General features: G+C 42.8%; 1 protein-coding gene across 1 annotated transcript in view; it reads right to left on the bottom strand.

Annotated features, from left to right (window-relative positions):
• The window catches only part of LOC311105387 (chloride channel protein 2-like), a gene marked incomplete at both ends in the record, with an annotated part of 171072 nt that overhangs the window by 70440 nt on the left and 84673 nt on the right, over positions 1-15959 (bottom strand). The window contains 3 exons of the mRNA XM_084147532.1: positions 920-1053; positions 1149-1277; positions 2220-2351. Of these exons, the coding sequence (XP_084003658.1) occupies positions 920-1053; positions 1149-1277; positions 2220-2351 (395 nt within the window). The remainder of the gene's footprint in view (positions 1-919; positions 1054-1148; positions 1278-2219; positions 2352-15959) is intronic.

Here is a 15959-nt window from a genome sequence, read left to right as displayed (position 1 = left end):
CCCTGTATATGTGCTTTCTTGAGCAGGGGGACCTTGTGGGCACTGCAGGATTTCAGTCCTTTACGGCGTAGTGTGTTACCAATTGTTTTTTTGGTGACTATGGTCCCAGCTGCCTTGAGATCATTGACAAGATCCTCCTGTGTAGTTCTGGGCTGATTCCTCACCGTTCTCATGATCATTGCAACTCCACGAGGTGAGATCTTGCATGAAGCCCCAGGCCGAGGGAGATTGACAGTTCTTTTGTGTTTCTTCCATTTGCGAATAATCGTACCAACTGTTGTCACCTTCTCACCAAGCTGCTTGGCGATGGTCTTGTTGCCCATTCCAGCCTTGTGTAGGTCTACAATCTTGTCCCTGACATCCTTGGAGAGCTCTTTGGTCTTGGCCATGGTGGAGAGTTTGGAATCTGATTGATTGATTGCTTCTGTGGACAGGTGTCTTTTATACAGGTAACAAACTGAGATTAGGAGCGCTCCCTTTAAGAGTGTGCTCCTAATCTCAGCTCGTTACCTGTATAAAAGACACCTGGGAGCCAAAAATCTTTCTGATTGAGAGGGGATCAAATACTTATTTCCCTCATTCAAATGCAAATCAATTTATAACATTTTTGACATGCATTTTTCTGGATTTTTTTGTTGTTATTCTGTCTCTCACTGTTCAAATAAACCTACCATTAAAATTATAGACTGATCATGTCTTTGTCAGTGGGCAAACGTACAAAATCAGCAGGGGATCAAATACTTTTTTTCCCTCACTGTAACTACTGGAACAGACTGTACTGGCAGCAACATGTGACAACTACCCACACAAGCCTGACTGTGAGAAGAGTATGTGTATGTATGCGTCAGAAGAATGTCAGAAGTGAGAAGAATGTTTACTAAGTGTGTGTGCGTGTACTGTGTGTGTGTGTGTGTGTTACCTCCTTGCCCAGAGGCATGCCACTGCCCAGGGCACAGGTGAGGCCAATGACTTTGGCCACAAAGGTTTTAAAGGTGAGGTATTCTTTCAGCACTACACCCCTCAGAATGGTCTTCATCTCTGGGATACCTGAACCTAGAGGGGGAGAGGGGGTTATGGTGCTATGATGCAGTCAGTATGCGTGTGTGTGTATGGTTATGTGTCAGAATGTGTGTGAGTGTGTGTCTTACCTACGGCCTGTGGGGCCAGTATCTGTGTGAAGCCAGCTGAGAAGGTGATGAGCACCACAGGGTAGGTGACCCAGGCCAGGTACTGGAGAAACACATTACTCTCCAGGCCTCCGTACATCCACTTCTGTGCTGTGGACACACACACACACAGACCAATATCAACTTGATGTCAATCAGAAAGTAAAAGTACATCCAATATATAAATCGTGAAAAAATATATAAAATCGTGGAAATCGCAATACATATCGTATTGGCACCAAAGTATCGTGATAATATCGTATCGTGAGGTCCCTGGCAATTCCCAGCCCTACTCATGAGTACAGCGACAAAATATTTGACAACAGTAGAACCCGCAGGACTCCTCTCCCAGAAATGACTGCTTTACAGGGAGAGATCAAAAGTGTGTGTATGTATGAGTGTGTTTCTGGAGAAAGGAGGGGATTTGTCTGGATGAGCGTCTTGTTTCTAGATGACTCACTCTTCACCCCTCTTCACTTTCTCCACATGCAGTCTCCCACCTGACACACACACACACACCACAGAAAAGTGTGTAAATGTGTGTTTGACTGAAGATAAAGCACATTGACACCCACACACCTTCTGAACACACATCATACACGCTACACACACACAAACAGTTTCATGCTGCAAAGTCTAAATTAAACCACATTTAAGCTAATCGTACACAAACACACAGTTTCATGCTGCAAAGATGACATTAAATCAGATTTAAGCTAAATCGTACACACACACACACACACACACACACACACACACCCCTGCATGCAGCTCAGGGAGACAGCCATCTGCACTGCAGCTCATCATGAACACACACCCTGGTTTGAGGGGGTGGTGTGCGTAAGCCCCAGTGTCTGAGACTATATGGAGTGTAGCTTAATGTCTTCTTTAGCTGCATGCAGGAGTGGTGTCAGATTAAATGATTCAGACAAAGGAACAGAGTGTACAGCTGACCAGAGCCATCAGTAGACCAAGCAGTCTACCTCTCCTTCCCTCCCCAATGCCCTCTCCTCCCGAACGCCCTCTCCTCCCGAACGCCCTCTCCTCCCTCACCTTGTAGACAGATGGCGATAGCGAAGTCGACCACCCAGCTGACCAGAGCCATGAGTAGACCCAGGAGGATGAGGAAGATCCAGTCTTCACCAACACGAGAGATGAGGAACTTCTGACAGCGCACCGTACAGACTGGAGGGAAGAGAGATACAGGTGCACACTGTTAGACAACAACACTGTTACTAGTACAGTACTAGTCAGTCAAGTCAGTCAGAACTACAATAGAAACAAACCAACACATCTTACAGACTGAGGAGAGACGTTTAGCATTGTTAAAACTACATTACCCACCTTGGAGTCAGGACCACACATACCCACCATACATTGTAAACCCCTACACCCACAAGTACCCATTTGTCGATCTCCACTTTTGCACAGACATCTGTAGTCTCATTTTACATGGGGGCTGTTTAATTCACACAGCTCTTTCTCCTCTCCTCTCCTCCCCTCCTCTACCAGTTCTTCCCCTTATTTCTCCCCTCTCAGAGTGGAGACGTCTAGCAGCAGAGGTCCCTCTAGTCCTCTACTTTAATGACCGTGTCACATCATACACGCCACCCTGTCCTAACATTAGTCCTGCTCTGCTCCCCTGTCATCTTATTCAGTCTTCTCTCATCTCACCAATGTACTAAACCACACTAATGCTACTTTACCACAGTACAAGATTCTGTCAGATGAAAGGGAGAATATAAAAAAAGTATAAAATAAATCCTCTTCTTTCTGTATCCCCCTCTTCCTCTCTCTCTCTCTCTTTTCCTTCTCATCTAAAGTATTATTACTCTCCCCATTTCTGTCTCTCCACTTTCCTTCTTCTCTATAGTACGGCCTGTGTGTCCTATTGTATAGGGGAACAGGTTGTTATGTTGATGACATGGATGGGGGTGTATATCATTAATACTCAACACATTTAATGGAATAGGGTCCTTGAAGTGGGTGTATAGGGGTGGATTTGGGAGAGAGAGGCGTAGACATGGCAATATATTGAATATTGTGTGGTGCAGGATGGCGAAAGAGCAACATGCGTGTTTTTAGCATACTACGCTACACACACACACACTCTCCAATCAACACCTTCACTGTCTGTCTAACACACACACACACACACACACACACACACACACACACACACAGCTTACATAAGCAGTGAGAAACACTGTGTTTTGCATCATCTCACCCACGGCCCAGCTGGGTTCTAAGATCCCCTTCTGTTCTCTAGTCAGCATGTGTGAGATAGTGTTTTGCGAGATGTGTGCGTTTGTCGTGGTTTAGATTTTATTTTATTTTATGTAATTTAGCAGACGCTCTTATCCAGAGCGACTTACAAGAGCAATTAGGGTTAAGTGCCTTGCTCAAGGGCACAGACTTTTCATCTAGACGGCTCAGGGATTCGAACCAATGACCTTTTGGTTACTGGCCCAAAGCTCTTAACCACTAGGCTACCTGCCACTGTCTGTATGTGTTTGCGTGTGTGTACACTGAACAAAAATATAAAACATGTAAAACATTTTACTGAGTTACAGTTCATATAAGGAAATCAGTCAATTGAAATGAATTCATTAGGCCCTAATCTATGGATTTCTCGACTGGCAATACAGATATGTATCTGTTGGTCACAGATACCTTTAAAGAAAAGTAGTGGCTTGGATCAGAAAACCAGTCAGTATCTGGTGTGACCACCATTTGAAACATGCAGCGCGACATCTCATTCGTATAGAGTTGATCAGGCTGTTGATTGTGGCCTGTGGAACGTTGTCCCACTGAAGTCGGAGACGATGCAGAACTGCAGTCAGGTCAAGACCTTGGTGAGGACGACGAGCATGCAGATGAGCTTCCTGAGGCGGTTTCTGACTGTTCGTGCAGAAATTCTTTGGTTGTGCAAACCCACAGTTTCATCAGCTGTCCGGGTAGCTCGTCTCAGACCATCCCGTAGGTGAAGAAGCCGGATGTGGAGGTCCTGGGATGGCGTGGTTACACGTGGTCTGCGGTTGTGAGGCCGGTTGGACGTGCTGCCAAATTCTCTAAAACAACGTTGGAGGCAGCTTATGGTAGAAAAATTAACATTAAATTCTCTGGAAACAGCTCTGGTGGACATTCCTGCAGACAGCATGCCAATTGCACGTGCCCTCAAAACTTGCGACATCTGTGGCATTGTGTTGTGTAACAAAACATTTTAGAGTGGCCTTCTATTGTCCCCAGCACAAGGTGCACCTGTGTAATGATCATGCTGTTTTTAATCAGCTTCTTGATATGCCACACCTGTCAGGTAGATGGATTATCTTGGCAAAGGAAATATGCTCACTAACAGGGATGTCAACAAATTTGTGCACAAAATTTGAGAAATAAGCATTTTGTGTATTTGAACAATTTCTGGGATCTTTTATTTCAGCTCATGAAACATGGGACCAACACTTTACATGTTGCGTTTATATTTTTGTTCAGTATACATATAAAAAAGTGTGTGTGTTCCAACCAGCAGCAGGTATAATCTTGTCTGGTCTCTGAGCAGTAATGTGGTTAGCTCTGTCTGTGCTGCTATGACTCACTGGTTCCTGGGGTACACTGTCCACGCATTACAACGCTTACCAGTTTCATTCTTTATGGCAGGCAATAACCTGCATGATATTTCCCTCCATCCCTCTCCTCTTTTTGTCATTCACCCAATCCTGCCTTCTACCCTTCCTTTCCTCATCACTCTTCAACCCAAGGCTTAAACTTCTTTCATTACTCTCATCCTTCTTTTTTATTTTCTACCTTGCATCTCTTCTGTTTGTATCTCTCTCTCATTTAGGTTGCCTTGGATACAGAACGCATCCGCTTCCAGCGCCAAGTACTAAATGGCGGAGTGAGAATGAGTGAAGATGAACAAGTGAGAGAAAGGAAAGAGTGAACACAGTGAGCAAAATGAGTAAGGGCAAGAGCAAAAATAAGACACCAATTGTGAACACGCCGTACCAACAGAATACGGAACATCTTACGTAAAAAACAAATTATTCAAAATTACCCAACCCATTTGTTATGCAAGGTGACAGTTTCCTAAAGCAAAAATAACCTACATCATAAATGTTCCATTCTGCAGTCATGCCCTTTAAGGTGTATCAGAGGGAGGGTGCATACATTAGATGCTCATACATAAGAAAAAAGATTCAATTAGCTAGGCCTGCTTGGCTGTATATATGACCACCAGCTAATGGCTTTAGGATAGAACGGGACAGCAAACCACTCCACCCAGCTCTTTAGCTTTTACATATCAACTAGGAGAGGGATGGAGGGAGGGAGGGAGGGAGACAAATGTGCTTGAGGGAGACAGCAAAGGGACAGGTTGGAAGAAAAAGGGAGCGATTCAGCAGATACTGTATATCCCCAGCCATCTCCATATTCCACTGACTGTAGTGTAACCCCTATAAAAAAACAACCCTTCCCTCCCTGACTATATACGTTGAGGGAATAAAGTATTTGATCCCCTGCTGATTTTGTACGTTTGCCCACTGACAAAGACATGATCAGTCTATAATTTTAATGGTAGGTTTATTTGAACAGTGAGAGACAGAATAACAACAAAAAGATCCAGAAAAACGCGTGTCAAAAATGTTATGAATTGATTTGCATTTTAATGAGGGAAATAAGTATTTGACCCACTCTCAATCAGAAAGATTTCTAGCTCCCATGTGTCTTTTATACAGGTAACGAGGTGAGATTAGGAGCACACTCTTAAAGGGAGCGCTCCTAATCTCAGCTTGTTACCTGTATAAAAGACACCTGTCCACAGAAGCAATCAATCAATCAGATTCCAAACTCTCCACCATGGCCAAGACCAAAGAGCTCTCCAGGGATTCAGGGACAAAATTGTAGACCTACACAAGGCTGGAATAGGCTACAAGACCATCGCCAAGCAGCTTGGTGAGAAGGTGACAACAGTTGGTGCGATTATTCGCAAATGGAAGAAACACAAAAGAACTGTCAATCTCCCTTGGCCTGGGCCTCCATGCAAGATCTCACCTTGTGGAGTTGCAATGATCATGAGAACGGTGAGGAATCAGCCCAGAACTACACGGGAGGATCTTGTCAATGATCTCAAGGCAGCTGGGACCATAGTCACCAAGAAAACAATTGGTAACACACTACGCCGTGAAGGACTGAAATCCTGCAGCGCCCGCAAGGTCCCCCTGCTCAAGAAAGCACATATACAGGGCCGTCTGAAGTTTGCCAATGAACATCTGAATGATTCAGAGGAGAACTGGGTGAAAGTGTTGTGGTCAGATGAGACCAAAATCAAGCTCTTTGGCATCAACTCAACTCGCCGTGTTTGGAGGAGGAGGAATGCTGCCTATGACCCCAAGAACACCATCCCCACCGTCAAACATGGAGGTGGAAACATTATGCTTTGGGGGTGTTTTCTGCTAAGGGGACAGGACAACTTCACCGCATCAAAGGGACGATGGACGGAGCCATGTACCGTCAAATCTTGGGTGAGAACCTCCTTCCCTCAGCCAGGGCATTGAAAATGGGTCGTGGATGGGTATTCCAACATGACAATGACCCAAAACACAAGTAGCACATTAAGGTCCTGGAGTGGCCTAGCCAGTCTCCAGACCTTAATCCCATAGAAAATCTGTGGAGGGAGCTGAAGGTTCGAGTTGCCAAACGTCAGCCTTGAAACCTTAATGACTTAATGACTAAGATCTGCAAAGAGGATTGGGACAAAATCCCTCCTGAGATGTGTGCAAACCTGGTGGCCAACTACAAGAAACGTCTGACCTCTGATTGCCAACAAGGGTTTTGCCACCAAGTACTGAGTCATGTTTTGCAGAGGGGTCAAATACTTATTTCCCTCATTAAAATGCAAATCAATTTATAACATTTTTGACATGCGTTTTTCTGGATTTTGTTGTTGTTATTCTGTCTCTCACTGTTCAAATAAACCTACCATTAAAATTATAGACTGATCATGTCTTTGTCAGTGGGCAAACATACAAAATCAGCAGGGGATCAAATACTTTTTTCCTTCACTGTAGTCTTACATTTACATTTTAGTCATTTAGCAGACGCTCTTATCCAGAGCGACTTACAGTTAGTGAGTGCATACATTATATATATATAATATATATAATATATATATATATATATATATATATTTTCATACTGGCCCCCCCCCGTAGGAATCGAACCCACAACCCTGGCGTTGCAAACACCATGCTCTACCAACACCCCTATAAAACAACCCTTCCCTCCCTGACTATAGTCTAACCCATATAAAACACAACCCTTCCCTCCCTGACTATAGTCTAACCCATATAAAACACAACCCTTCCCTCCCTGACGATAGTCTAACCCATATAAAACACAACCCTTCCCTCCCTGACTATAGTCTAACCCATATAAAACACAACTATTCCCTCCCTGACTATAGTCTAACCCATATAAAACACAACCCTTCCCTCCCTGACTATAGTCTAACCCATATAAAACACAACCCTTCCCTCCCTGACTATAGTCTAACCCATATAAAACACAACCCTTCCCTCCCTGACTATAGTCTAACCCATATAAAACACAACCCTTCCCTCCCCGACTATAGTCTAACCCATATAAAACACAACCCTTCCCTCCCCGACTATAGTCTAACCCATATAAAACACAACCCTTCCCTCCCCGACTATAGTCTAACCCATATAAAACACAACCCTTCCCTCCCTGACGATAGTCTAACCCATATAAAACACAACCCTTCCCTCCCTGACTATAGTCTAACCCATATAAAACACAACCCTTCCCTCCCTGACTATAGTCTAACCCATATAAAACACAACCCTTCCCTCCCCGACTATAGTCTAACCCATATAAAACACAACCCTTCCCTCCCCGACTATAGTCTAACCCATATAAAACACAACCCTTCCCTCCCTGACTATAGTCTAACCCATATAAAACACAACCCTTCCCTCCCTGACTATAGTCTAACCCATATAAAACACAACCCTTCCCTCCCTGACTATAGTCTAACCCATATAAAACAACCCTTCCCTCCCTGACTATAGTCTAACCCATATAAAACACAACCCTTCCCTCCCTGACTATAGTCTAACCCATATAAAACACAACCCTTCCCTCCCTGACTATAGTCTAACCCATATAAAACACAACCCTTCCCTCCCTGACTATAGTCTAACCCATATAAAACACAACCCTTCCCTCCCTGACTATAGTCTAACCCATATAAAACAACCCTTCCCTCCCTGACTATAGTCTAACCCATATAAAACACAACCCTTCCCTCCCTGACGATAGTCTAACCCATATAAAACACAACCCTTCCCTCCCTGACGATAGTCTAACCCATATAAAACACAACCCTTCCCTCCCTGACGATAGTCTAACCCATATAAAACACAACCCTTCCCTCCCTGACTATAGTCTAACCCATATAAAACACAACTATTCCCTCCCTGCTCCTCTCTCAATTTAAGGGGCTTTATTGGCATGGGAAACATATGTTTACATTGCCAAAGCAAGTGAAATAGATCATAAACAAAAGTGAAATAAACAATCAAAAGTGAACAGTAAATGTTACACTCACACAAGTTCCAAAATAATAGAGACATTTCAAATGTCATATTATGTCTATATACAGTGTTGTAATGATGTGCAAATAGTTAAAGTACTAAAGGGAAAATAAATAAACATAAATACAGGTTGTATTTACAATGGTGTTTGTTCTTCACTGGTTGCCCTTTTCTTGTGGCAACAGGTCACAAATCTTGCTGCTGTGATTGTACACTGTGGTATTTCATCCAATAGATATGGGAGTTTATCAAAATTGGGTTCGTTTTCTAATTCTTTGTGGGTCTGTGTAATCTGAGGGAAATATGTGTCTCTAATATGGTCATACATTTGGCAGTGTGCACATAACCTGCCTTCTCTTGAGAGCCAGGTCTGCCTATGGTCTTGTGAAGGCTGGCTGAATTCTGGCAAAGAATATGTTCTTTTATAATCAACATGTCTACAGATTCTCCCTTCTCCCTGTTTTTGTTTGCTTGGAAATGTTGATACTAGAGACATATCTGAAGAAACTGGTTACCAAGCATTTATAGCGGCTAAGAAATGCATTGCCATTAATTGGAAGGTTGGTTATCCTCCCACAATGTCAAGTTATGTATCACTAGCATTGATTTATTACCAGATTAAGGGTATACTGTGCAACTTTCATAAGGTCTGGATGCCTTATATGGAATACAGTACGACTAAAGGAGTCTGTATTGAAAACATACCCACATCAGGGGAGATACCTATTTAGGCAATCCCTAGCTGGTGGGCTGCTCAGTCCTGGCCTTGGTGGTCTGCCGTCCTGTGGGTTGTCACTCTGGCCTAGGCCTAACACACCCGAAACCAATAATTAATGTTTCACTAAGATCCTAAAGCAAATTGGGGTGTGTTGGGTTGGGGTGCTGCGGGGGACCCCTAGGGGCAGGAAGGGGTGACCCAGCTATATTGTGTGCAAGTAAAAAGAGCTCTACAGTACTATTAGGCCTATGAGATTAATGATATGGAGGATTTGCTGTTTGTGTGTTAATGTATATTTGAGGTGTATGCGTTTATTTTGTGTGTGTGTTTTTGTGTTTCCAAACATTTCCCTTGGGAACAAAAAATATATAAGGTGTGAACTGGGAAGGAAGTTGTGTTGGAAAGAGTTGAGTTATTGACTAGACTGGTGGGGGTCGGGTGTGCAGGCGGCTCAGGCTGGCTGAAATTGGATATAGAGAATGTCTTAATAAAGACAATCAAAAGTCTTGGTATTTTTTCAATAGTTGTCCATTTGTTAGGCTATTGGTTAAAGGTGCAACAATATTTATTATTGAATTACCTTTGATCAGTCTTATTAATCGTTTGAACATATTCAATAATGATCTCTTACTTAGCTTGATGACTGTGGGAATTTGTGCTTACTTTTTGTTCTAAATAGAGACAGCATATTGGATTGTGTAAAAATGCAGGAAATTAGCTTTAGATGCCTTTACATGTCCTTCCCCAGACCCCCCGCCAGGTTATGTCCCCCCCACTTCTAAAACCAAAGTGCCGCCCCTGACTTCACATCACACTGAGCACAGTTACATTCAACTATTGTAGATAGATTAATATAATAGGTTTGGTTTAAAACATTTACATGTTCTGCCTAATAATCCTGTTTACATGGACACATCTGAAATCAGGTTAACTGATGGGACTTTTGATAAATGCAGTAAATCGCCAATCAAAATAAACTTTCTATCACAGCGACCATGTTATTTTTGCGAAGCCTACTTGATTCGGAGTTCGGACATAAGGTTTGTATCTGAAAACTATTTCTAAGATGCATACTTTCAGTTTTTCCGAACTCACTTCACTCGCGCATGAGAGGGAGGCTTGCGCTACTCGGTGCTGGCAGATGAAATACACCACTGGAACGCTGATTAAGCTGTTTACATGTCCTAATAATTCTTAAGATTTCTCAGAAAACCAGCTGTTTTAATCGCTGTATGCTTACTTCGATTTTGACCTTACATCAATTAAGATAAGCAGAGTAAGGTGTTTACATGACCATTTCCATAATCAATTTAATATTGAATTATTAGTGTGCATGTAAAACGTACTTGATGATACTACTCACTGCTGGTTAATGGAGTAATGACAAACTCTCCTTCTTGCTTCACTACCTGCTTCTCTAGTGGGGGTTTAGGGTTGTAAAGGGGAATCTCAATTAAATCATTTCAGCCATAAGGGAGAATGGCATGACAGGATGACAACTGATTAAAACACTAAGGTGAAAACTCCTGTTCTGTTCTAGGGCTCAGTGTAAGACAGGTGATGAGGACATACGACCTGAAAGCCGGAGCTAACCCCCAGTAGTTGCTCTCATTCTGCTCTAAGTGTGTGTGTGTGTGTTAAGGAAAGCGTGTGTGTTAAGAGCAGGTGAAAGCAGAGCTTCCCAGGGAGGTCTGAGATCAGTGTATGTCAGCACCTGTAGCCTGAGCCCAGCTATCAGCCCAGCCATTAGTCTGATGGGTGTGTGAGCCGGGGGGGGCTGATGGCTGATACACATTAAATGGCACAGATGGATGGGGAGGAGGAAGGCCTCAGAGGGGTACCTGATAAATCTCACTGTCATTCTCCCTCTAAACTCTACTCACCAAATCTCCCTCTATTACATTCATCTTGCCTTCTCTTTCTGAACTCATGTGTCTTTACTTTCCTCTCTTCTTCTTAGTTCTTTCTGCTGTTCTTTCTATCTCATTTACATTTTTACATTTTAGTCATCTTATCCAGAGCGACTTACAGGAGCAATTAGGGTTAAGTGCCTTGTTCAAGGGCACGTCGACAGATTTTCACCTAGTCGGCTCGGGGATTAGAACCAGCGACCTTTCGGTTACTAGCACAACGCTCTTAACCACTAAGCTACCTGCCTATCTCAGTGTGAGTCTAAGTGGAGAGCGCTAGTCCCAATCTCTCTCCGTCAATACACACTTTGATCCTAGTCCAAAACTGCACACACACACACACACACACACACCATAATCTTCAATGAATGTTGTCAAGGCAACAACCCTTCTATCCTCCATCCTGCTTAGAGGACAGGTGGGACCTGTTATTCAGATCTAAGGGAGTAGTTTGTCCTGTTCAGATCTAGGGGAGGAGTTTGTCCTGCTCAGTTCTAGGGGAGGAGTTTGTCCTGCTCAGTTCTAGGGGAGGAGTTTGTCCTGCTCAGTTCTAGGGGAGGAGTTTGTCCTGCTCAGTTCTAGGGGAGGAGTTTGTCCTGCTCAGTTCTAGGGGAGGAGTTTGTCCTGCTCAGTTCTAGGGGAGGAGTTTGTCCTGCTCAGTTCTAGGGGAGGAGTTTGTCCTGCTCAGATCTAGGACCTGGATTTTGTGGAACAACTCCTGACCAGTGTTGGGATTATTTACTTGAAAAAGTAATGTTACATATTACTCATTACATTTAACAAAAGTAACAAGTTATTTTACAAAATTACTTTGTGTGGAAAGTAACAAGTTATATTATTTTGCGTTACTTTTATGAAAAAACATTTCTAAATTTGTTTGACTGTGGAGGGAGCAGGGCGAGCTCTACCAAAGATGGAAAGTAGCCTAACTCAGGTTTGATCACTAGTTTCTCCTTTCATCTGTGGTGCTGCTTTGCTGCGCTACCAGTTCAGGTTATAGACCGCATGTACACGGACCCATAGAGATGTATAGAGGGCACACTTGCCACTAGACGGGAATGTCCACTATGGGCTTTGCTATCACAGAAACGATCAATGCAAAGATCAGAGATGCCCCCTTTATACATTTCTATGGACAGCAGCTGTCATGACATTTCTCCAAACAGCCTTTCTCCGCTTGCTTGAGAACTAAATGAGGAAACAAGTCAAGAGCAGATCGTGGAAACACGCACCCGGTAGAGATATGATTCTAAACATAACGCACGCGTTCTTTGACAAAGTAACTGTAATAATATTACCCAATTTGAAAAAGTTACGCGTTACTTTACTCCATTACTCAAAGTAATCACAAACAACGTTATGTAATCAGATTACTTTTACAACACTGCTTTTGACCCAGTACTCAGAGGCCCACTATGCTAATATGTTTTCTTTATCACAATATTGATAATGATGATTAGTGAGGGCAATGATGATGACGATTATGATGATGATGATGTTGGAGAGGACAGAATTATGAAGATGATGCTAATCATCATGATGATATGAGAACAATGATGCTCAACACATGTCCCTTCCCCTTACAGTAACTGAAACCTCCCACCAGAGGTGAACCATTATAACAACAGTCAACGCTGACTGTAGAAGGCCAGATGGTGCCATTGATGATCACAATGAGGATTCATTACCATAAGTGGGAGAGTGTGAATGTGCGTGAATGAGATAGAGAGAAAGAAAAGTGGGGAGAGAATGTTAGGAGTGAGAGAGAGGAAGAGAGAAAGTTTAAGAGCGAGAGGGAGATACGGATAAAGCGAGTGATGAGAGAGACAGGGTAATAATCAATGGTGACACACAGGGGAGCAGTAGGCTATGATTGCTGCTTAATTTCCTGGCTTACCAAAGGGCAGAAAAACCTGCTGCTTTCTTTCACTCCCTCCCTTTCCCTATCCCTCCTCTTTCCCTATCCCTCCTCTTTCCCTATCCCTCCTCTTTCCCTCTTTCCCTATCCCTCCTCTTTCCCTCTTTCCCTATCCCTCCTCTTTCCCTCTTTCCCTATCCCTCCTCTTTCCCTATCCCTCCTCTTTCCCTCTTTCTTCTTCTCTCATTCACTTTCTCTCCCTTAGTCAGTCCCCTTCTATGCTCCCTCTCTTTTCTGCCTTTATTTTCCCCCTCCCTCTCCCAGGTCTTCCCTCATACTATCCCGCTCTTTCTCAAACTCCCGCTCTCCCTCTCGTTCTCAAACTCCCCCGCTCTCCCTGACCCCACTCTCCTTCTCCAGGCCTTCCCTCTCTCTCTCAAACTTCCCCTCGCTTCCTGACCCCACTCTCCCTCATTCCAATCCCCCCACTCCCCCAGTCTAACGCTCGACCTTTACTTTTCCGGTCCCTCTCTCTCGATGCAGAGTCAGCTCTTCCACTCTGCAGTTCACTGCAGCTACACAACGCACTTTTCACACTGTTTCAACCATTCTGCTGACACACACACAAAATCATTGAGGTGTGAAACACATTTATAATGTGCATAAATATATACTGTAGGCATTTCACATACTGTAGATCCACTCAAATATGCACATACATTTTAGTGCCAATAGTTGTATAGATATGTTTAATACATATAAAATACATTATGAGAGCACAGGCTTACACATAGAAATAAGAATAAATAGAATGTGCTTGGAACATCTAACCCTGGCAATTTGACTGGTAAACTAATGGGTACACTCCCAATGGCTGCCTGGTATTGTGTAATAATTTCCATGGTAATGTAGAATGTTTGTTCAAATGATCTTAACTGATGTGGCTCATGCAATACTCAGAGTCGATATTCACGTCATAAAGAATTCCCCTCGACCACGCCGACAAATTGGGTAAAACAAACATTCTTTCCCATTGACTCCCATTGTAAAAGAGCAAACTTCATTGTAGATTTTTAGTTAAAGAAATAACAAAAACATGCCGAAAAGCTGCTGTGTTGTTCAATGTAAATGTAACCAGGTACAAAATCCCGACCTATGTGTTGCAATGCTCCCACGTAGGGAAATAGAGCCTGTGAGAAGAGCCGTGTGGCTTCAAGCTATTCCACCCGGTGTCCATGTAGGCTACACGTAACTATGTGTGTGGGAAACATTTCATCACAGGTAAGACATTTAACTTGTTTAGTATTGGCTTTTTTGTAACTCCACTCACTACTTGTAGCTGTACAGTCCATTTGTTTGTGTTGTTGGTCTCTGCCATCTTAACGTTCCGGTTGGTAGCTAGCACTCACATGGCTGTTAGCAACGTCATGAAAAGGGGCATGAGGAAAATGTAAAATGTAAATGAAAGCCCTACAATATGTTTTTCTAAGTAGTGAGAATGCTCAGGAGCAGGCAACATTGAAAAGTAATATTTAGTTCGTTCTGTAATTTACTAAATTAAGCAGACAAGACAATTGCCTCAGGACCAAATAGGGGAGCAGCACACACCCACACACACACACGGCCTGATAATTAAGGCATTAATAAGAGTGTGTGGTCATGGATCATTTTAGTGTTCTTAAAGCAGGGCGAACTGGCCTGTATATTGATCACTCTGTCATACTGTAGTTCTCACTGCTTAAATCAAAGCCATCCGTCTCCCTCCAGACCCATACTAATACATGGATTTCTCTTTATTAGTCAGGCAACATAACCCTGGGCAGAAAAGAGCTGTAGTTGTTCCCTCACACAAGTACACACACACACACACACCTTTGATTAATGCATGACTTCAGGCAGTGTAGCTAGTGTTTGTGTGTGCAGAGAGAGAGAAGGATAGTAGTAATTCTCCATTTCACCAGAACAAAAAAGTTACTCCCTCTTGAAAACCCACTACTCTATAAGATGTATGTAGCTGGGGCATGATGAGGCCATGGGTTATAGCTAGGGTTGCAGATCTACTGGTCATTTATTTACCAAAGTTATTGGAATCTATGGTAACTTTGGTAATTTATACTTTAATAACTTACTTTTTTGTATAAATATTTTATATCTGTGTCCATATTCTCCATGAGTTTCTAGTGGATAGACCATATGGTTCAAGAGAAAATAGCCTAATGAATGAAAAAAGCATGTAATTAACAATGACGTTATTATCAATTAACTTTGCAACTCTTCCAACTATTGTCTTTTTTCAAAACATGTCGTTTCGCCCCAAAACATTTACAAAAAGACTGACACAGTAAAATAAATAAGTGTGTAAAAACATTGAAGTGATATTTCATGCTGAAACCCTAATATTAAAACAAAAAATGATAAATCAACAAGTTGATGGTTTATATTTAGGATCCATTTTACAGCAGTCATTCCATTTTAAAATGTTTTGTTATATATTTTACATGTGATAAGTCCCACAGAAGGCCAGAGATACAGTCATTACAGACACCGGTGATAATCTGAAGTACCACTCGATGTCATCTGATAAAATTCCATCTGATAGTCCCGTGTAGCTCAGTTGGTAGAGCATGGCGTTTGCAACGCCAGGGTTGTGGGTTCGATTCCCACGGGAGGCCAGTATGAAAATGTATGCGCTCA

The sequence above is a fragment of the Coregonus lavaretus genome, assembly GCF_964263955.1.
Source record: "Coregonus lavaretus genome assembly, chromosome: 30".
NCBI classification, from domain to species: domain Eukaryota; kingdom Metazoa; phylum Chordata; class Actinopteri; order Salmoniformes; family Salmonidae; genus Coregonus; species Coregonus lavaretus.
Note: the sequence above shows the minus strand (reverse complement) of the source record. Positions and strands in the feature narration are given on the sequence as shown.